A 23,196-nucleotide genomic window follows, 5' to 3' on the forward strand; every position below is an offset into this window, starting at 1 on the left:
TGATCACCGACAACGACGAGACAGCCTATAGGGAGGAGGTCAGAGACCTGGCCGGGTGGTGCCAGAATAACAACCTATCCCTCAACGTAACCAAGACTAAGGAGATGATTATGGACTACAGGAAAAAGAGGACCGAGCACGCCCACATTCTCATCGACGGGGCTGTAGTGGAGCAGGTTGAGAGCTTCAAGTTTCTTGGTGTCCACATCAACAACTAACTAGAACTGGTTGCATCACTAACTGGTTGCATCACTGCCTGGTACGGCAATTGCTCGGCCTCTGACCACAAGGCACTACAGAGGGTAGTGCGTACGGCCCAGTACATCGCTGGGGCTAAGCTGCCTGCCATCCAGAACCTCTACACCAGGCGGTGTCAGAGGAAGGCCCTAAAAATTGTCAAAGACCCCAGCCACCCCAGTCATAGACTGTTCTCTCTACTACCGCATGACAAGCGGTACCGGAGGGCCAAGTCTAGGACAAAAAGGCTTCTCAACAGTTTTTACCTCCAAGCCATAAGACTCCTGAACAGGTAATCAAATGACTACCCAGACTATTTGCATTGTGTGCCTCCCCCCAACCCCCCTTTTTTACACTGCTGCTACTCTCTGTTTATCATATATGCATAGTCACTTTAACTATACATTCATGTACATTCTACCTCAATTGTGTCCCACCCACCACCCGCCAACCCCTCTTTTACTCTACTGCTACTCTCCGTTCATCATATATGCATAGTCACGTTAACCATATCTACATGTATATACTACCTCAATCAGCCTGACTAACCGGTGTCTGTATGTAGCCTCGCTACTTTTATAGCCTCGCTACTGTATATAGCCTGTCTTTTTACTGTTGTTTTATTTCTTTACCTACCTATTGTTGACCTAATACATTTTTGCACAATTGGTTAGAGCCTGTAAGTAAGCAATTCACTGTAAGGTGACCTACACCTGTTGCATTCGGCACACGTGACAAATAAACTTTGATTTGAGGTCAATGATGCTACTTGAGAAGAACAATTCAATCCAAAATCGAAAGAAAATGCAAAAATGCATGTTTTTCTTTTAATTTTTGTCATTATTTCACTATTAATGTTGAATCCTTCACAGTTAATCAAAATTAAACAATGTTTTGTCCATTTTAAATCCACCGGCAACCCAAATCTTTATAGAGTGGACTTTATAACTAATTTTACAAGATACATGCACATCTATTCTTTTTGGTGATACTAACCACAAGACAGCGTTCACTTGTAGCCTATTTGAAAACTGATTCCAAATGCTGATAAATGGGGCACAAACATGGAAATAGAATTCATTGATTCTATTTCTATGGGCATAAGGTACTGTTGTAAACGTTTTGCGACATACCGTAGGGCGTTTCGTCAAGATGGTGGCCTCCTGTGTCAATGCTTAACTTTTTAGGTCCTGTGTTGCGGAATATTTACAATACTTTATAGGATATCTCAACGGGAATAAGTATCAAATTAAGTAGGGTGATAACCCAGCATTATACTCAGGACATACGTGGCGCCGTAATGTAAAGTACTTAAATTAAATTCAAATGACTGTCGCCAGCGAGGATGACACCCATCATAACGTTACAGGTGTTGCTAACATGATATATTGTAGATATGGATAGCTAACTAGCTAGCTAGATATCTAATTTTGTAAGTTAATTTAATTTCCTGCCATCGTTTAGTTTATTTGTTTAGTCGACTTATTCTAGCTTGTGCTAAGCTTTGATCGAAAACTCAAGGGTTTGATTTACCCTTGTTTCAAATTAAATGAGTAAAAAACCTTAAGCTATAAAGATGACAGTAATTTGGTTTCGACTCTCGTGCATCAGTTTGTTAAACCGTGGACAGAGGAACATAAGTATTTTCTCCAACGCAACACCTTCTAATTTAAATAAAGTGGTCTCGGATGCAGAGAAAATCGTGGGTTATCCGACCTCCTTCGTGAGCCTGCGCTGCTTGCTGAGTGATGAACTTAGTAATGTAGCAATGCACGTGAGGAAACTGGTTGGAACAAAACACCCGTTACTCAGCACTGCGAGGTATGGTTCACACACAAACATATAGTATTGCAAATGATATTACCTCATGTTTGTAATGCAAGTATTTACATACACAATTTTATCATACACAAACAATGTAACTCTATGTTGGCTATCTGTGGTTTTAGAAGACTTGATTCTGTCAGATATGACAGTGATGTCAATCACCATCTTCCCAACCATAACTTCTGATAAAGCTGATCCAACCAACTTCTGCCTCCTCAACTGACCTGGTCACCCCCTCAACAACACCCCAAAATGTAGGAACAGTAAAGGGCCTGTTTTCTTTTCACATATGCTTATAGCAGCTGGCACCATATGCCATCAGGCCAGTTCAGTTCCCTTTAAGTGACTCAAGCCATGCTGCAGTTAACCAGGGTATCAGTCTGTTTGTGCCATCATGGCACTCCATACCATGGGAGTTGACATGATGGCACAAACAGATCTGGTACCAGGCTATGCTTCAGTTTGCAATGTGAGAAGAAAATAGACCCATCCACATTGGGTGCACCTACTGTAGGTCAAATTAGGTTGTATTTAGAGTGCACAATCCTATTAATTGATTTACTGAGGAATATCCTGGGTTTCAGCTTTATACAGTTACAAATACATTTATTCTCACATATTTATTTTCTCTTTTACGCTGTGTGCACTGAACTGAGATGCATGATTGTTGATGACACTCCGTTTTTCAGGTGAAGGGAATGAAATGGTCTATAATGCACACCACAGTAGCGCTCAACCCAGACAGTGGTGTGTAGGCTCCTGTAGCTGTTGGCAAAGTAATTCAAAGCCTATAATTTATCACTCAGGATGATACTTTCCAGTGCTATTATTTTTGCCATGGAATGTTGTTATTAAAACAGACCCATAGTAGAGTAGTTTACCTATTTACCTAGTCGGCTTGTTGTTGTGTGTTCTATGTGAAATAAATATCCCTCTCGAGGCGCATACATTCCGAGTGCCATAGGAGGGAAACGTATTCTGACAAGCAGTCAATGCACAACAATTCTTAAAGTGCTACTGCCTTTAAAAAGCAACAAATCCCTTTGAAAATGGCCTATGTGGCATCGATATGAGTCAGAAACAGTTATTCTAGTGTCAAAATGTACTACGAAGTGTAAATAGGATCATGTTGGTCATAAAGTCAGTCTCGTCTAAAAGGGAGTTTGGAACATCCGTGCGTCACAACGGGTAAATGAAGGTTGGGTTTTGATTTGACGATATACATTAGCCCACTAACATGGGGTGAACAGCTGCGGTAATTGCTCTCTATCCAATAGACCATGAGACCGACCTGCCCAGTAGACTTTGTTTACATAAGACGTCACATTTTTTTACTTGAGAAATACTGCTCTAAACACCTTAGTTAGATGTAAAATTGCCAAACTAAACATCCTTGGCAAAAACATAACTCATGAAATCTGTAATAAGTTTTATCGTAGATTCATTCTGGAGATTTTGTGAAGTGAAATAGGATTCCGCATCAATAGTGTTTCATGGGGGACAAACATCATTAACCATACGTGGAATCAGTCAGGAAACACACCCCCGAGATTGAAGTCTAGTTTTTCTAATGAACAACAGAAAAACACTGGAGATTGGAGTGTTCAGTGGCTCTTTAATGCAATTGCAGGAAAATACATTTCGGCAAATATATTTTGAAAGCAGTTTGGGCCTTTTGTTTAAAAAAGAGCGGGATCCTGGTTTTATGTTGTTAGCATGTTTATTTCTCTACTCCTTCAACTGTGTGGAATCATTTTACAAATGCAGTTTTACAACCTCAATTTCAAGCAGGGTTTAGGAGCAGCTGCGCAACAGTTTGCCATGGGATTTTTGTTGTTGTTTTGACCGCTGGTGTGTTAAAGATGCTGTTATTGAGAGCAAGTGTGATGACTGGATGATAGTCACAGCTTAAGCCCCATAATGAACCGTCCTTATGTCTCAGACAAGTTTTAATTTGTTGTTATTTTGTAAGCTGCTTCATGATTTGTACCGCTCCCTGAGAAAGATGCTGGTGTCTTCTCTTGGGGTTTTTTAGCTGTAGAGGACTGAGCTGGGTAGAGTGTCTTCCCTCTTGTGGCTTGTATTGGCAATTCAATTGTCTCCTCTCCTTGAGCAGTGCCTACTGGTATTGTCAACAAAGTTATGTGTAGACTAGTGACCTCAGACAAATAGTCATCCAGTAAATGTAAGCAAAAGAGAAGCCTGGGAAAAAAAACTGCCTACACTAAATCAAATGGAGGATTGACATAAGAAAATAAGAGTGTCTCAGATGATGCAATGGAAACCAAAATAATACAATTAGTGTGATTTTCCTTCAGAGAGTTCTAGCCTGCTAAAAGGTTGATGCAAAATAAACACACTCAAAATGTGTCTAATTTCAATGATAAGTTCCATGGAATCTGTGCTGTGTAGATTATGTTAGGGCCAAGTGCTGTCAAACTTGATTTTCCTGTGTTTGATACAATGAGTGTACAAAACATTAGGAACACCTGCTCTTTCCATGATTTCGACTGACCAGGTGAAAGCTATGATCCCTTATTGATGTCACCTGTTAAATCCACTTCAATTGGTGGAGAAGACAGGTTAAAGAAGGATTTTTAAGCCATTTCATTGAGATGTGAATTGTGTGCGTACCATTTAGAGGGTGAATGGGAAGACAAAAGGTTTAAGTGCCTTTGAATGGGGTATGGTAGTAGGTGCCAGGCGCACCGGTTTGAGTGTGTCAAGAACCTCAATGCTGCTGGGTTTTTCACACTCAACATTTTCCTGTGTGTATCAAGAATGGTCCACCACCCGAAGGACATCCAGCCAACTTGACACAACTGTGGGAAGCATTGGAGCCAACATGGGCCAGCATCCCTGTGGAATGCTTTTGACACCTTGTAGAGTCCATGCCCTGACGAATGAAGGCTGTTCTGTGGGGTAAAGGGGGTGCAGCTCAAAATTAGAAAGGTGTTTCTATACTCTGTGTATATATTTCCAAACTGAGGTTGGAATAATACTGTGAAATTGTAAAAATTATGATAATGCCCTTTTAGTGTAAGAGTTTTTGAAAAGACAGGTGGTAAATCACCAGGCGGTAAATTTATTATTAGACCAATAAGAAAGACTTCCAAACCTGTCTGCCAATAACAGATCATTTTCGTTTTTCCACTCCCCACTCAGACCACTCCCAGACAGTCCTAGCAAATTCTTGCTTGAGAAATTTCTCTTTGCTAAGAAGCCATTTTTGTTTATTTTTGTCATTTTTAATTGAAGACAATCAAAGCTATTTAATTGTTACCCAGATATTATTTGATATTGAGGTAAAAAACAGCTGCTTTGTTAATTTAAATGCTCAAACCCAAATGAGTGTGTAACATGAGTAGGCAGCATGATATGAACTCATCTAAACATTTGACTTTGGTTTTTCCTTTCATTCTTAAAAAATTCAGTTCAGCTAAGTCTGGAGTTACGGAGTGTGGCAATGCAGAACAGAGGAACTTTCACTTTGTTGCAGGGAAAGACCTTGACCCAGTTTGACTTTTCTCTTCAAGTGGCTTCCATTGTTTTCAACTGAGTTTTTGTCATCACATGTAGGAGTTCAGGAAATATTTAGAGGTAGATGCCAAATCCTATTTTGTACACTAAGGAGTTTATCCAATTGCTACCCTCAAGTGATTGTGTTCTCAATTAAGAAAATGGGTATTGATGCTTTGCTCCAAAAATTGTCGCACTACATGTGATACATTTTAAGAGCTGTGCAGTATTAGGCCATGTACTAGACCACAAATAAGATTCAGAGAGCGCTGTAGTAGTGCTAGCCATTAAAATGACACTGACCCATCTCTCTTTCTGTCTCCCTCTTTCCCAGCACTCATTCTGTTAAATTTTGGAATAAACTTAGCACTTAGTTCAAATGGATTGATTACAAAGCCTCATAGCTTAATTTTTCTTAATTAGCCCTTTAAGCATCTACCCTCCCACCACCACAACAAAGGTATGGCAGGTGAAGAAATCACATTTTTTACCTCTCTAAACTATCAGCCAGATAGTTAGTTACCCTTCAGTGCCATCTCTCTTCAGTTGGGATGAATGGCTCCTCACTATAAGAAAGAAGCAAATGGACAGGGAATGATAAAAAGAGTGCAGGAATCCAATCCTGCCATGCACACAATCCTGCCATGTGTTGGAAACCATATAGCCCAAGGATGTAATAACCTATACACCTACATCTGATATGACAATACATTTCAGTGTTGTAGCGCAGGGACAAAGTGGACCTCTGACAGGCTGACTCCTCACCGTCATCTTTGGTTGGCTGGCTTGTATTTCCTACTGTCTCCGTCCAAGACGCTGCACAGATCAAAATATCCTCAATAGCAGACAGGCAGACCCTTGTGGAGTTGTGTTTCGGTTTTCCCTTTCCTTTCATTCTTAAAAAATTCAGCTCAGTTAACTTTGCCCAAAGTCTGGAGTTACAGAGTGTGGCAATGCAGGACAGAGGAACTTTCACTTTGTAGCAGGGAAAGACCTTGACCCCGTTTGACTTTTCTCTTCCATTGTTTTCCACTGAGATTTTGTCGTCACATGTAGGAGTTCAGGAAATAGTTAGAGGTAGATGCCAAATCATATTTTGTACACTGAGGATTTCATCCAAATGTTAACCTTGAGTGATTGGGTTCTCACAGAAAAATGGTTATTGATGCTTTGCCCCAAAAATTGTCTAACTACATGTGATACATTTTCAGAGCTGTGCAGTACTAGACCAACAGATAAGATTCAGAGAGCGCTGTAGTAGTGCTACCCATTAAAATGACATTGACCCATCTCTCTTTCTCTCTCCCTCTTTCTCAGCACTCATCCCAGCCCCACCCCTTTGCAGGAAGGAGGTTATGATTGATTGATGTGCCATGGTGTGGCGACTGGCATAAATATTAATCAACTGCCATCTTCAGGCTGCAGACTTGGCCAGTCTCGCCACAGGCAGAGAACATTTTTGGTGTGGTTGCTGTTCTTTCAATTGAAAGCTATGGGAATTTCAGTGTAATTTCACGCCTCATAATGCCAATTTTTACCTCTCAATAAATATTTTTTGTTTACCTAGGGCTTGATGTAGGAGAAATTTTAGAAACCTGGCAAAAGTGTACTGAATTTGGTTGAGGTTAACCTAGGCTACATGCTGTTATTTTTGTTACAATTATGAACACAGGAAAGAATCAGATGTCAACTTGTTTCATGTGATGGTTTTCCTTAGGTTCCACTGAGATAGGGATTTAACAGATAAAATTAGACCTGTCAGTTTCCGTACTTATCTGTTGCACTTACCGTATCTCCCATCTTCCATTTTTAAATCTCTCTATTCCCCTCTCCCTGTCCATCTCTCCCTCTCGCTCCCCATCCTTTTCTCTTGTTCTCTCTTTCTCCTACTCTTTCTTCCTCTGCCTCTTGCACTTTCCCTTCATTCTCTGTCTGTCTCTTTTGTCCTCTCCTTTGCTTCTTTCTCTCCCCGGTTGGTGTCTGGGCGCAGGCGGAGTGGGTGGTGCTCGGTGTCTACTCAGGGCTCTAACGAGAGTGTGATTCATGGCACAGGGGGCTCCCTGGGGACAGGATTAGATGTTCTCTGTCTAACCGCTCCCTCGGGACCACAGTTATTTTATCTTCACAGTGGCCAGCCCACCACTAGAGCCTTGCAGCTCTGCTTGAATTGTGTTTGGGGCCCCGTTCTGCTGGCAAACAATGTGTTGTGCCACAGCTGATCAATATGGTTCGGTCTTTAATTAATCATTAGTCTCCTGTCTAAGCTTGCTTGTTTAAAGCTACACTCTGAGATGTATTTATTATTCTACTATAAAAGGGTGGGTTCCACCAACAAAAATGCAAGCAATGGATAAATATTCCAAGGTGCATTCCATGACATGAATTTTCACAAACAGAACATTTTTAGTTTTTCCCGCACCTTCCTTCATAGCTGTGCTCTCAGGTTGACACTTCCCCTAGCAATTAAAAAAAGGTTGTCTGGCAATTCAGCTACTGAAAATGTTTATCAAACTCTTGAGTTGATGTCTTGAAGGTATGCTCATTGAATATAAAGCCCTCCACCACTTCTTTGACAATGCAGTTGAATTAATTATGATTTTGAACGGCAGTTGTCTCCATGAGTGTGTTGACCTTTCTCTATGTGTCACCCCCATGAAGCAGCAATTAGCCATTTTCTTTGCTTAGCATTGATGCGAGGGAATAAAGGGATTTTTGGGGCGCCCCTGGAGAGAGGCGTTGAAAGCTACACACAACCTCATTAATATAGTGTCGCACCACCTCTCATTTCCATACAATTACTGGGAATTTTCTTTGTCATTGTTAAGAGGCTGCTTACTTAGCCTGCAATTCCACGCCAATTCCCTGCTTGCCATAATAGATTTTGGGTTGATGAAAATACGTATGTTTTTTTTTTTTTTTTTTTTTACTCCTGAAGGACATTTTATTTAAATGTGTGGGAAAGATGAAATATCATACATGAAATGGAACATTTTGGCAAATTCAAGATGTGGCCCAAGGCATGCCTGATTTGTGTCGATCTCACCTACAATTCATTTTTCTGTCTTCATCCAAATGTCTTTTCTGTGTATGAAAAGAGCATATCTCCACAAATGTATAAACCCTTACCCAACAATAAATGCCTGATTGATGCCTGGCTCTCTTCTCAGGGGCCTCATCTATGACAGCAGAAACAACCTTCAGATGAGGGGTCTGGTGGTCCTGTTGATGTCCAAGGCAGCTGGTCCCAGCCAGCACACAGCCTCAGACCACCTGCCCCAGGACATGGTCAGCGGCATCTACCCCAGGTAAACACGCCTCATGTTCCTCCATAGCTTTCTTTCCTTGTCTCCTTTCCTTCATTACCACTGACTTGGTGAAAAGACAGGAACATACTTTTCATTGCTCCTGATCTGACAGCACCCACACACACCAGCTCCAATTTATCATTTTTTCCGATGACAACATTCACTTACTCACTCACGCAAGCACACCGCACACATACAGAATGTTGCCCAGAACATGGAATTTTGTGTGGAGATTACTCTACAACCATGCCAAGTGGTTACCAGAAGTGGCTGTTGTGTTTGGCAGGTGGTACACTGGGTGTCTGAATGGCCTTTTTCTTGCTCCTAGCTGGCAAGCAGCACTGCCTCAACTATAACTTCAGTGGAGAAGTCTGTCAAGCAGGACGGGAGGGGGGCTAGTGTGGAGTGGCTGTAATGAATATGCTTACAGTCTGACTTATCAAGTTATTGACCATCCATACGATTAGGACTCCAGCTATTGAAATGACCAACAATTCAAAGTAAACAAAAGCAATACATCAGCTACTTCAGGATCCCCATACTGCAAAATGTTGCATCCAGTTTCATGAGGATTGTGTCTTCTACTCAAATAACATTTTATTTGACACATGCGTAGACTTTACTGTGAAATGCTTACTTACGATCCCTTTCCCAACAATGCAGAGTTAAAAAGTATGAAAAATGAGCAGAAATGGTAACACAATAAAATAACAGTAACGAGACTATATACAAGGAGTCCCAGTACCGAGTCAATGTGCAGGGGTACGGGGTAGTTGAGGTAATTGAGGTAATATGTACATGTAGGTAGGGGTAAAAGTGACTAGGCAATCCGGATAGATAATAAACAGAGTTTCAGCAGCGTATGTGAAGAGTGTATGTGTGTTTTGCGTCAAAATGAATGCATGCGTGTGTGTGTGTGTGTGTATGTAGTCTGTTGGAATGTCAGTGTAGTATGTGTGAGTGGGGGGGGTAAAGTCCAGTGAGTGTGCATAGAGCCGGTGCAACGGAGTCAGTGATGTGTCATGATGATTAACTATATTACATCATACTCCCTGTCCTTTGTATTTCTGTCTGACTTTCTCTCCCTCTGACCCCCTCTCACTCTGACACTTTCTCTCACCCTTCTCCTTTCTCTCTTCCCCCTGCCCCTCTCTGCCCCTCTCGCTCTCACTTTGTCTCACCCCCTCTCCTCTGTTGAAGGAATGTGGGCTCATTAGCACCTGGGCCAGAGCACTGATGGGGGGATTGATTTATACCTCCAGGGGAATTTTCTCCTCCCTCCTGACAGACAGCATTTGTAAAATGTCTCCCACTCCAGTGCCCAGTACTGATGGCTCACCAGGGATCTCAGCATAGAGAGAGGGCCAGAGCTGTATGGAATCAGAGAGATGGACAGACAGAAAGGGAGACAGACAAAACAGCCAGATACCCAGAGACAAAACACAGATGCACAGCTGTATTGCAGGGTATTGCGGACCCTGTAGAGGGAGGAAAATGGAACAGAACACTCAGGACAAGGGGCGTGTTAGGGGCGGGAACGCCTCAGCAAGATGGCATGAGTTGCTATGCAACCGGCTGCCGAAGCTATTTATACACAAGTCCCCTTCTCCCCTTTTTCCTCCCCTGGCTCCAACGCTGTTTATCATGACTTGAAGATCTGAGGCAGAGACTGCGAGGCTTCTTTAGGGGTCCTAGTGTGGGGTGGGAAGGGTGTCTGTTGGAGGAGTGGTGGTGGTGGTGGGAAGTGTGTCTGTTGGAGGAGTGGTGGTGGGAAGTGTGTCTGTTGGAGGAGTGGTGGTGGGAAGTGTGTCTGTTGGAGGAGTGGTGGTGGGAAGTGTGTCTGTTGGAGGAGTGGTGGTGGGAAGTGTGTCTGTTGGAGGAGTGGTGGTGGGAAGTGTGTCTGTTGGAGGAGTGGTGGTGGGAAGTGTGTCTGTTGGAGGGGTGGTGGTGGGAAGTATGTCTGTTGGAGGAGTGATGGTGGTGGGAAGGGTGTCTGTTGGAGGAGTGGTGGTGGTGGGAAGGGTGTCTGTTGGAGGAGTGGTGGTGGTGGGAAGGGTGTCTGTTGGAGGAGTGGTGGTGGTGGGAAGGGTGTCTGTTGGAGGAGTGGTGGTGGTGGTGGGAAGGGTGTCTGTTGGAGGAGTGGTGGTGGTGGGAAGGGTGTCTGTTGGAGGAGTGGTGGTGGTGGGAAGGGTGTCTGTTGGAGGAGTGGTGGTGGTGGGAAGTGTGTATGTTGGAGGAGTGGTGGTGGGAAGTGTGTCTGTTGGAGGGGTGGTGGTGGGAAGTGTGTCTGTTGGAGGGGTGGTGGTGAGAAGGGTGTCTGTTGGAGGGGTGGTGGTGGGAAGGGTGTCTGTTGGAGGAGTGGTGGTGGTGGGAAGTGTGTCTGTTGGAGGGGTGGTGGTGAGAAGGGTGTCTGTTGGAGGGGTGGTGGTGAGAAGGGTGTCTGTTGGAGGGGTGGTGGTGGGAAGGGTGTCTGTTGGAGGGGTGGTGGTGGTGGTGGGAAGGGTGTCTGTTGGAGGAGTGGTGGTGGTGGTGGGAAGGGTGTCTGTTGGAGGAGTGGTGGTGGTGGGAAGGGTGTCTGTTGGAGGAGTGGTGGTGGTGGGAAGTGTGTCTGTTGGAGGAGTGGTGGTGGTGGGAAGTGTGTCTGTTGGAGGAGTGGTGGTGGTGGGAAGTGTGTCTGTTGGAGGAGTGGTGGTGGTGGGAAGTGTGTCTGTTGGAGGAGTGGTGGTGGTGGGAAGTGTGTCTGTTGGAGGAGTGGTGGTGGGAAGTGTGTCTGTTGGAGGAGTGGTGGTGGTGGTGGGAAGGGTGTCTGTTGGAATAGCTACCAGTGCCAACATTATTATTATTGTTTAGCTGCATTTGTACAGGATGTACTCAATAGCCTGCTTTATACTTTTGCTGCAGTAGCAATACGCTCAGTATTTGTCTAAGATCTGTACCCAGGTTAAGATTTGATGTAAGTAGTGGGACCAGATAAATTAATCAACTGCGTTGAATCCATGAATCAAATGTTAAATTAGCCTAAATGTTGAGAACAATTTATCTATGTAATTTTCATCCCTAACTTGTAGTCTGTTAAAATGTCTACACCGACACATTTTAATCCTGTGTGTTAATAACATCAATGCAGTGGCAGGGATTGAAATGAAAGACATTGTCAAAGAGAGGCCAAATATACTACTCTTCACAGAAGGGGGACAATGGGTATGATTGAGCAGCGAAATAAATGACATTATAGCATTTTACTAACAACTCTCTCTGAGCAACTGTAGAACATGCAATTACCTGCTGCCAGACAAGGCATGCATGTGTACGGTGTATTATGGGCAGGAACAACTAGAATTGACAGATGACTGGATTTGAAATGTCTTATCAGGACTGTTTCACACCATCTGAAAGATGGCCCTAAAGTGTCCATCAGCGCACCCATCCCTGGCTCCCTCCACAGACTGATCCCCCCGGTCGGTCGGTATGTCTGTCTTGCCCTGGCAGGCTCAGACCATATGGAGGGGGGATCTAATTATCCCCCAGCAAAGACTGAATCAACGTTTGATTATAGCCTCCCTCAGACTATGTGCAAAGGCTCCATGTCTTTTCTCTGGTAATCAAGAATAGCTGTTATTTCTAATGACTATAATGGAATTTAGTAAAGGCTTATTTATTTTTCCTCAATAATGGAGAACTTTTTATTTTTAAAATGTATTTCAAAGATGCGTTCAGGAAGATTGAACATTACCTCGCTGCTTTTTAAACCTGCCGTTTTGGACTCGACGTGTCAGTGCATGGCTCATACATGCATAATGAACCATCTGCAGTCCTATCCCAGTACATTCTTATTACCTGGCATCATTTAGTGCACGAGATACGCGCTCGTTCATGTCCTGTAGTGAGCGCGCGCTCTGAAGCGAGATTACCTGGATACGTGACTTTACCATTAGTTATTTAGATAACAACGAAAATACATAGAATATATCGATCAAATCTTGCAACCTAAGTTTGAAAATTTGAAGTTAGATCTGTTAGACCTCGGTTGTAGTTTCATTTCTCTCTTTCAAAAGACTCAATTTCCCTGGAATAGTGTTGAGCGATTAACCGAATTGTATGTGTTTTTTCGGTTATTAAACAACTAATTGACCGACTTTGAATTCCATTTAGTTCGTTTTAGTGAGCCCAACGCACGGTTTCTCTAGAGATAAATCGAATCATTGCAGTTGATTGCCAGCGATCATCATTAATCAGGTAGACACTAGGGCTATATATTATCACAACATTACTTTTAAGTAGTAAGTCATTCGAAGCAAACATATTGTAAGTAGGTTATAACTTTTCCATTGTATAAATTACATTATCACAATAGATTGCTTACCATACTAGTCTGTACAGCAATGGGAATTAGCCACAACCATGCTTAAGGGCGGGTTTGGGTAGGTTACTTTCTAAATGTAATCCGTTATTAGTTACCTGTCAAATTCTAATCAGTAATGTAACTTTTGGATTGCCCAAACTCAGCAATGTAATCTGATTACATTAATTTACTTTTAGATTACATTTCCCTTAAGGGGCATTAGAATAAGACAAAAATGTATTTTACCAATTGAAAAACATCTATTGCAGGATAAATCAATGTAAAACTTTACATAGCTGGCATATATGGATTTTACATTTTACTTTATGGGTTGGTTATGTAGGTCTCTTCTAACCCATCGCTTTCTACTACATATAATAATGTGATTAAATTATATCTTTACATTAAAAACCAAAGTCTATCAGAATTCCAGTTATTCCAATAAATGTTATACCCCTTGATCTTCAAGAATAGGACTTGGAAATATGGAAGTATAGATTAGCCAAATTGTTTTACCTGAGCATAACCCCAAAAACTAAGGACTTATTAGCCAGCCCTACTCTGTTTATGATTTTGTTGTCATGGAGGACTGATTGGGCTCATTGATTCGAGTTGAAAAATAAATGCTGCGCTCATGGAATGGCATGCTTTGAGCACGACTGAGAAGTCCTATTTACATGTGAAAAATGAATGCCATATGCTGCATTTGCTATAGGCCTATTGTTTACCTTTTTGTTAGTGACACTTTGACATCTTGATAATATGCAGCTGTTTAAAGGGCAAATCCACAGCTGAGAGATGTGCCTGGAGAAATGTAACCACTCTCAGATTAATAGACAGAGCTATGGATGCAAGGACTGACTATCCACAATATCAAAATTATTGTTTTAACCATGTTATGAATCTATGAAGTGTTTGTTTTTCTCCAATGTTTGTAAACATTGTAAATAATCTTATATTTTGGCACGTTGTGTTAGCCTTTTAAAATGATCAACTTGGATTAGCTAATTGATCGCTAGAAAACCCTTTTGCAATTATGGTGCACAGCTGTAAACTGTTGTTCTGATTAAAGAAGCAATACAACTGTCCATCTTTAGACTAGTTGAGTATCTGGAGCATCAGCATTTGTGGGTTCGATTACAGGCTCAAAATGGCCAGAAACAAATAACTTTCTTCTGAAACTCATCAGTCTATTCTTGCTCTGAGAAATGAAGGCTATTCCATGCGAGAATTTGCCAATAAACTGAAGATCTCGTACAACGCTGTGTACACTGCCTTCAGAGAACAGAGCAAACTGGCAATAACCAGAATAGAAAGAGGAGTGGGAGGCCCCGGTGCACAACTGAGCAAGAGGACAAGTACATTAGTGTCTAGTTTGAGAAACAGACGCCTCACAAGTCCTCAACTGGCAGATTCATTAAATAATACCGCAAAACACCAGTCTCAACGTCAACAGTGAAGAGGCGACTCTGGGATGCTGGCCTTCTAGGCAGAGTTCCTCTGTCCAGTGTCTGTGTTCTTTTGCCCATCTTAATATATATTTTTTGTCCAGTCTGAGATATATGGCTTTTTCTTTGCAACTCTGCCTAGAAGGCTAGCATCCCGGAGACGCCTTTTCACTGTTACCGTTGAGACTAGTGTTTTGTGGGTACTGTTTAATGACGCTGCCAGTTGAACAAATTAAAATATATTTGACATTCTTCAAAGTAGCCACCCTTTGCCTTGATGACAGCTTTGCACACTCTTGGCATTCTCTCGGCATTCTCTCAACCAGCTTCATGAGGTAGTCACATGGAATGCATTTCAATTATTCAATCAACAGCCTTGTTAAAAGTTAATTTGTGGAATTTCTTTCCTTCTCAATGTGTTTGAGCCAATCAGTTGTATTGTGACAAGATAGGGGTGGTAAACAGAAGATAGCCCTATTTGGTAAAAGACCAAGTCCATCTTATGGCAAGAACAGCTCAAATAAGCAAAGCGAAATGACAGTCCATCATTACTTTAAGACCTGAAGGTCAGTCAATCTGGAAAATTTCAAGGACTTTTAAAGTGTCTTCAAGTGCAGTCACAAAAACCATCAAGCGCTATGATGAAACTAGCTCTCATGAGGACATCCACAGGAAAGGAAGACCCAGAGTTACCTCTGCTGCAGAGGATAAGTTCATTAGAGTTACCATCCTCGGAAATTGCAGCCCAAATAAATGCTTCACAGAGTTCAAGTAACCGACACATCTCAAAATCAACTGTTCAGAGGAGACTGCGAGAATCAGGCCTTCATGGTTGAATTGCTGCAAAGAAATAAGAAGAACAGACTCGCTTGGGCCAAGAAACACGAGCAATGGACATTAGACTGGTGGAAATATGTCCTTTAATCTGATGAGTCCAAATGTGAGATTTTGGGTTCCAATCACTTTTCTTTGTGAGACGCAGAGTAGGGGAACAGATCATCTCTGCATGTGTGGTTCCCACCGTGAAGCATGGAGGGGGAGGTGTGATGGTGTTGGGAGGTGCTTTGCTGGTGACACTCTCAGTGATTTATTTAGAATTCAAGGCACACTTTACCAGCATGGCTACCACAGCATTCTGCAGCGATACGCCATCACATCTGGTTTCAACAGGACAATGACCCAACACACCTCCAGGCTGTATAAGGGCTATTTGACCAAGGAGAGTGATGGAGGGCTGCATCAGATGACCTGGCCTCCACAATCACCCGACCTCAACCTAATTGAGATGGCTTGGGATGAGTTGGACCACAGAGTGAAGGAAAAGCAGCCAACAAGTGCTCAGCATATGTGGGAACTCCTTCAAGACTGTTGGAAAAGCATTCCAGGTGAAGCTGGATGAGAGAATGCCAAGAGCTGTCATCAAGGCAAAGCATGGCTACTTTGAAGAATTTAAAATATATTTTGATTTAACACTTTTTTGTTGTTGGTTACTACATGATTGCATATGTGTTATTTCATAGTTTTGATGTCTTCACTATTATTCTACAATGTAGAAAATAGTAAAAAGGTGTGTCCAAACCTTTGATAAAAATGGTTGTAGCAACTACAGATTGCCCCTGTAAGTCTTATCAAAAGTATGCGAGTTTGAGCATGTGTCCATTAGGCCAATGGATGCACTTCGCAGCATTTGCAAGAGCGCATTTTTCACTGGCTGTCCACTGGTTTCAAAAACAATGATTGATAGGCAGCTTAAACTTCTTGAATTCAACCATTATTGGGTTCAAATACACATTTAGATTTGTGAACAGCCATCCACAACAACGATTCACATCAATGCGCTATGTAGATATCAATAACAAGTGATATTTATCCGCCGCAATCACCTCATGTTTCAGCGTAATCCATAGATTTGGCCCTAATTTATTTATTTAAATTGACTGATTTCCTAATGAACTGTAACTCAATAAAATCTTTGGAATTGTTGCATTTTATATTTTTGTTCAGTGTATGCTTTACTGATGACAATTCGACAATGTATATATTTCCTCTGTAGTCAGAGGAACCTGGCTGAAGTCACAGAGCTCATCCACACGGCCTTCCTGGTGCATCGTGGGATCATCAACCTAAAGGAGTGGACCAACTCTGACGGTCCTCTGAAGGACATGCAGTTTGGAAACAAGATGTCCGTTCTCAGTGGGGACTTCTTGCTTGCCAATGCTTGCACTGGACTGGCCCAGCTAAACAATACTAAGGTATGAAATAGTCATCATATAACATTCTGTTGGAGATGGACACATTTCTTGCCCTGTAGCTTTTTCGTTCTGCCTTTAAATGTCTTCCAAAATGCTATCTGATTTCAGCCTTTTACCTGTGAGGTTTCAATAGATTGTCAGTGAGATGAAGATGATACTTGACAATGTTGAGATGACTGCAATACAGATAATGAAATTGATGCGAATACAAACTGTATAAGCAGAGGAGTTTAAACACCACTTACATCAGCTTGCTGTGTCAAGTTCTCCTGGCCGTTGTGGATTGATCGAATCAACAAATCTATTCTCTCACTTAGGCCACTGGCAGGCAGACTGATACTCACACAGACAAAATATGCTTGGGTGGGAATAATGCACCCCCATTTACACAGGTTACATTCTCTTACGCTCTTCTACTCATTCTTACTAAGCACTTCTGCAGTGTGCGTGTGAGGGCATGGGGGTCACAGTTCACTTCCAGTGCATACACTGGCAATCCTTTGCTGACAGAATGTGTCACCAACCTCAACTGTCAGAATGTGTCCTCAACTGTCAGAATGTGTCCTCAACTGTCAGAATGTGTCCTCAACTGTCAGAATGTGTCCTCAACTGTCAGAATGTGTCCTCAACTGTCCTCAACTGTCAGAATGTGTCCTCAACCGTCAGAATGTGTCCTCAACCGTCAGAATGTGTCCTCAACCGTCAGAATGTGTCCTCAACTGTCAGAATGTGTCCTCAACTGTCAGAATGTGTCCTCAACTGTCAGAATGTGTCCTCAACGGTCAGAATGTGTCCTCAACGGTCAGAATGTGTCCTCAACGGTCAGAATGTGTCACCAACCTCTACGGTCAGAATGTGGCTGCGCAAGAGGATCATAATAACCTATTTTCTCTCTGCTTTGCAATCTTCCAAATTCTCCCCTCAGCTCAGATTGTTCATGCTCAGACAGACAAACAGGCATTTAAAATGCCACCTAAAGACACTGTGATCACGACAATTCTGATAAAAGAAGTACCCCTGTTTCTTTAAATTTGAGCATTGTCAAATTGATATACATAGGCATTTTTAACACCTTACATGAACATCATGACACTCATTTGTTTTGCAGTATAATTCATATTGTCGTCTTTTCAATAATGTAATGACATTCTAGAGCTCCCCCTGTTGGACATACATACATGTGCCCCCAACTCTCCCCCTAACAGTAAAATGTTCACAAGAGTTGTAAAACACGGCCTACTTGAAATTAGTACTCACATGTGTCTAAACTATGGTCATGACACTGTCTCTTAAATAAACGGACAGTCACAAATAGAGACCCCTATTCAATACTTGATAGAGAATAACATGTTCACACTCACCAATTGCTTGATATTTTACATTTTTCAAGGATTGTTGTGGGTTACCAAGACAGACATGACTGTAGTAGCAGTCGTAGCATAAGCGCTTAGAGGTGTATAAGTATTTCACATAAACCAGGGAATTTTTTTAGGGGAGCAATTGATCTGGATTATGTGTTCCGGCCTTGAGAGGAATCCTAGGCCGGTATTAATGGTAAAGTGATCGCGGAGCCCAGCTCCGGTTTCTCTCCCTCACAGACCTGTCGGCAAAACACGATCTGCCTGGATTTGGGAGTAGAGTAAGGGGGAGGCCGTGGCTTATCTGATACTTTCCAAAAAAAGACTCCCCCCTCCCTTCATATTCCTCATTCACAGCCTAGCAAAGACAGCACATCTGGGAACACTGTAGGGGTATTGTCCTTTTGGGCCTTTTGTGAGGCTTGAGTTTCTTTAATATTTCCTAAAGGATCTGGTTACCCCGAGCGCACTATGAAGACTCTGATAGAGACACGCTCTCAAATCATGAAAAAACTTCTTGACTGTAAGAGAGTACAACATATGGATTGTCTTTTCATCTACCTAGAACTGTAAATCTATGTGCCCATACGCTGTTTTTTAGGAGCAATTGATTGTGAAAGAAGATAAACCTGATAAACATGGTGTTTGAGATTATTTAAACTCGGTCACTGATTTGGACAAGCATATAAAATAAGGTGTAGGATTAGTATCATGTGAGTGAGGGTGCAATTTAAAATGTAGTCCTGGATTCCCACTGCAAGAGGGTCTGGGCAACTGCAGACAGATGACTCAATATGATGACTTTTTTTTACATTCATTCCACTACATGCCCACACACTTGGACCCAGTAGACTTGTGAGAATTTGCGGGAGGGAGCTAGTGTAAAACATAACAATAAAATGATGAATATACAATACCGCCCAGCCACACCCTGTTGAGCAGAGTGAAGTTATATCTAAAACAAGAAGGTATCAAATTGATAATCAATTCTGAGTTGGGTTGTTGATAAGAGCCCCAGCACCAGATGTCAGACCACTGCTCCAGAGCCTCATCAACCCCTCAGCCCTCATGACATTTCCTGATTTCTGCCTTGGCATCTGCCTTTCAGCTTCTCAGACTGGATACCTGATAAAGCCTCATAATACAGTTTAAACTGGGGGTCGCTATAAATAAGATTCAAATTGATAAAGCTCAGTCTGGGTGTGCTTAATAAAAACAGCAGGCAGTCCTCAGTCAGTCCACACTGGTCTGATAATGAGCTGGCAATGTGAGGAGTTAGAGCTGGCCAATTTACAACCCAGACACCCTCTTAGTCTAAACCCCATCCCCATCTCTCTTTAGAGCAATTTCAATACTACGTAAAGTAATGGTGGTTAAGCAAAGCTTTTTTTATTTTGCGTTTGACAGGTTGTGGAGTTGATATCGAGTGCCATTGGTGACTTGGTGCAGGGAATCTACCATGAGATCCACAACAGTTTGGAGGTAAGACAATTACAATACCACTACCAGGGTCACCCTAGCCAGCTAAAGTTACAGGTAACTACCAACATAAAGTGTCTTAATAGGGAACAACCTCAATGCACCTTGGCACAGATTCTACAGGTGTCTTGAACTCCACAGGAGGGATGTGACACCCTTCTTTCCATAAAATATTCAGTTGATTTAGTGTTTTGTTGATGGTGCTAGAAAACACTGTCTCAGGCACCGCTCCAGAATCTCCCATAAGCGTTCAATTGGGTTGAGATCTGGTGACTGAGACCCCCCTTTCAAAGCCACTGAGATCTCTTCAAGCCATGGTAGCCAAAATAATGGGCAACTAGGCATTGTTGAATACATGACCCTAAGCATGATGGGATGTTAATTGCTTAAATAACTCAGAAAACCATACCTGTGTGGAAGCACCTGCTTTCAATATTTTTTGTATCCCTTATTTACTCGTGTTTCCTTTGTTTTGGCAGTTACCTGTAGTTACATGACATCAGTCAAACTGAGAACATTCCTAAAAAAAATCTGTCAAGGCATCCCCTAATACAGTTATGGTCATAATAACTAAAAAATTTACGTTTTTTTTTTTTTTTTTTTACAAAAAACTAATTTTGACAAACTATTTAGTGGGCTTAAATGAATAACGCTGTTCTATCAGGTATCTGCTATTATTATGTACTGGATGCTACTGGACGTACCTGATTATTTGTGCAGGTAGAGAGATACAGTTTACACCTCACCCTTTGAAGAAGAGCTTTCCCAGCAGAACTCAGTGTTGTGTTCTACCTCAGAGGAGGTTACAGTTTCAACCTGGGCTCTTCTCTCCTTGGAGCTTTGTACTGTGTTTATAAATCACAATTTTTAACAAAATAAATAGTTTTAGTCTACAGTTTATATTTTTCCAGTGAAATGCTCTTATGTACTATATATTCTATGGTTGGAGCTGTTATTGGAAATATAGATATTTGGATAAAATGTACTTCTTCATAATGGAAACAGTCATGACTGAATACATACCATTTTATGTAAACTGCTCTTCTCAGGACAATAGCCTGACTGATGAAATCAACATGGACATGTGGGAGGAGCAGACATTCTTGTCCCATGGTGCCTTGCTGGCAAAAAGCTGTCAGGCAGCGATGGAGCTCGCCAAACATGACAAAGATGCACAAGGACTGGCTTACAAATATGGCAAGCATCTATCATTGGGCCACAAGGCAAGTATTGCAGGAAACCTGAAAGATTGGCTCTGCTGAAAAGTATAGATTCATGCTGCTTCCCTTGTCTTTCCTAAAAATGTGAAAATGCGAGGGAAAAGGACACAGCGTGTATTTGCAATAGACTGAGAGATGGTGAAATGTAACATGTAAGGATCATGATTAGGCTGTCATGATTATAGACTAATGCTGTCATTCCCCCCTTTTTAGTTGAATTCTGACCTGCAGCTATTTGTAAAGAGCAGCAGCTCAGCAGACCCAGTAACCTTCAGTTTTAACTCGGCCCCTGTGGTTTTCCACCGTCAGATTGTGGGGCAGGAGAGATGGTGTCATCAGCTGCAACAGGTACTGAACCACTTATCCTGTGCTATTACTTTTTCTAACATTTTAATTGTTTATATAGCTACAAGGTAAATATGAATAATTCTTCAATTTTCTTTCCCATCTTTCTCTGTAAACAGGCAAAAACTATTGGAAGACAAATGGACTATACAAAGGTCAGCAGGGTGAATGTACATACAGTGGATGTTTTTTATTGTGGTATGGTAGCAAGGTGGGTTGCAAGACTGCCAAAGATGCTTAGATAGTGTTGATATCCACTGTAACCAATCTCAAGTTTGACATTTCCTTCCCAAAGTCAGTTAGAGAGGAAAGGAGGGGACAGATGGGGGTGCAGGAAGAGACTACGGGGGGGGTGGGGGATCTCTGGTCACGTCTGAAACCAGATCGTGGGGGATTAGGTACCCAAGACTATTTGTGGAGGAGACAGAGAGACCGAGACAGTTGCATTGTCAGAGAATCTCCTTCATGAGGACACGAGGGGGATATGGGGAGAATGTATCCTCCTAACTGCACCACAGTCATTGTAGCTACAATCATTTTCATATAGATTAGTATTTACAATATAATACATGTGTCCTGCTTGCCTGGACTTTTACGCTGAAATACATATTGTGTCAAACACTAGGTGTGCCCTGTGCGCTGCTCCTGTTAGTCTTAAATGTAATGCAGTCTGAACAACCATGGAAATGGTCTGTCAGACCATATTTTGGATGTCTTGGCCACCTGTTGTTCAACATAAGAAGAGAAAGTGATGGACAGGACTTTCTGGGGACTAATGGAGTGTGGAGGAGACTTGGAGTTTGCTGTGTCCCCGTTTCCAAACTGAGGAGCGTGCACCCACATTAAGTGCAGTGGAGCAATGTTCCCTGCCTGCTGTTTTTTAAGCGAAAGCCCACAGGGTCTTTTCAGTCCCAGAATTCATTAGGTAGAACGCCCTAAGCAAAAAGATCTCCTGACTGAGCCAGAGCAGAAGGGGGGGAAAGACACCCAAGACTACTCAGTGTGTCTGGGGGAGGGGGAGTCTCATGACCAATGTAGTTTTATATAGACCACTGCACATTCCCATCCTCAGTGTTCACAATAGGATGCTCATTTCAACATTTGCTTACATAAAAAAATGCTGAAGTCATGTCCTATGGTCTCTTCCTGTAACAGCTGCGGTCCACGATCAAATTGGAGAAAGGTGTCACCTCGACAATAGATCTGTGCCGTTACCATGGCAACAAAGCTCTGGAGTCCATCCAGTGTTTCCCTTCCTCTGAGGCACGTTCAGCCTTGGAGAACATCGCTCGCGCTGTCACAAAGTTCTGACCCCCCTACTCTCCTATGGCCTCAGGACAACGTGCACAATCAATCGATGCTAGAAAAACAATCTTGGTTCCATTTAAGCCAATCAGTGAGCAGAATACTCACGACCCCCTAAGTCCGACTGCCGGAAATTAAACTACAGATCACACCTTTAAAACTCCATTTAACTGTTTGCTATTAAAACAATTCACATCCAGTCATCTTGAGTTATTTTGTGTTTACTACTTTACTGCTATTATGACTTTGCTCAGTCACTGTGCAACAGAAAACAAAAATCTAGGATGGGAAAATGTCAACTTTCGTTGGCCGTGCCACGAGGAGCACACTTGAAGCTCTGCCAGCAGTAATTATTAATGAGTCCCATTCCTGTGACCTGCAGCAAATGGACAGGAAATGCAAGGGTATTGATTGGGGCGATGTGCACTGTGGGTTGGCGCCAGGGTGGTGGCCTGTGGTTTCCCTGGCACTCTCGGCAGGGGATAGCCAAGGTGTGAAACTGGGTAGAGAACAATGTTCCCTCTAAGCATGAGATTGAACTTCACTCAACTTTCTAGAG

At 42.3% G+C, this 23,196-nt stretch overlaps 1 protein-coding gene across 1 annotated transcript; it reads left to right on the forward strand.

The window, feature by feature from the left end:
• The first annotated feature begins 1,359 nt into the window (after positions 1-1,359).
• On the forward strand, positions 1,360-22,840 carry LOC110505689 (all trans-polyprenyl-diphosphate synthase PDSS2). The gene is made up of 8 exons (XM_021585081.3): positions 1,360-2,058; positions 8,751-8,888; positions 16,732-16,930; positions 19,696-19,770; positions 20,817-20,990; positions 21,201-21,335; positions 21,452-21,487; positions 22,488-22,840. Exons 1-8 carry the CDS (start codon positions 1,814-1,816, stop codon positions 22,641-22,643), a joined length of 1,158 nt encoding a protein of 385 aa, XP_021440756.3. The 5' UTR covers positions 1,360-1,813; the 3' UTR covers positions 22,644-22,840.
• The last annotated feature ends 356 nt before the right edge of the window (positions 22,841-23,196 follow it).

The sequence above is a fragment of the Oncorhynchus mykiss genome, chromosome 25 (genome assembly GCF_057628025.1).
Source record: "Oncorhynchus mykiss isolate SJ-2025 chromosome 25, ASM5762802v1, whole genome shotgun sequence".
NCBI classification, from domain to species: domain Eukaryota; kingdom Metazoa; phylum Chordata; class Actinopteri; order Salmoniformes; family Salmonidae; genus Oncorhynchus; species Oncorhynchus mykiss.

Bases quoted from the DNA above. Each gene is read 5' to 3' on its own strand.
- LOC110505689 (XM_021585081.3), top strand. From the start codon at position 1,814: ATGACAGTAATTTGGTTTCGACTCTCGTGCATCAGTTTGTTAAACCGT. The intron at 16,931-19,695 runs GTATGAAATAGT...TGCGTTTGACAG, and splicing joins CCCAGCTAAACAATACTAAG to GTTGTGGAGTTGATATCGAG. The intron at 20,991-21,200 runs GCAAGTATTGCA...CCCCCTTTTTAG, and splicing joins ATCTATCATTGGGCCACAAG to TTGAATTCTGACCTGCAGCT.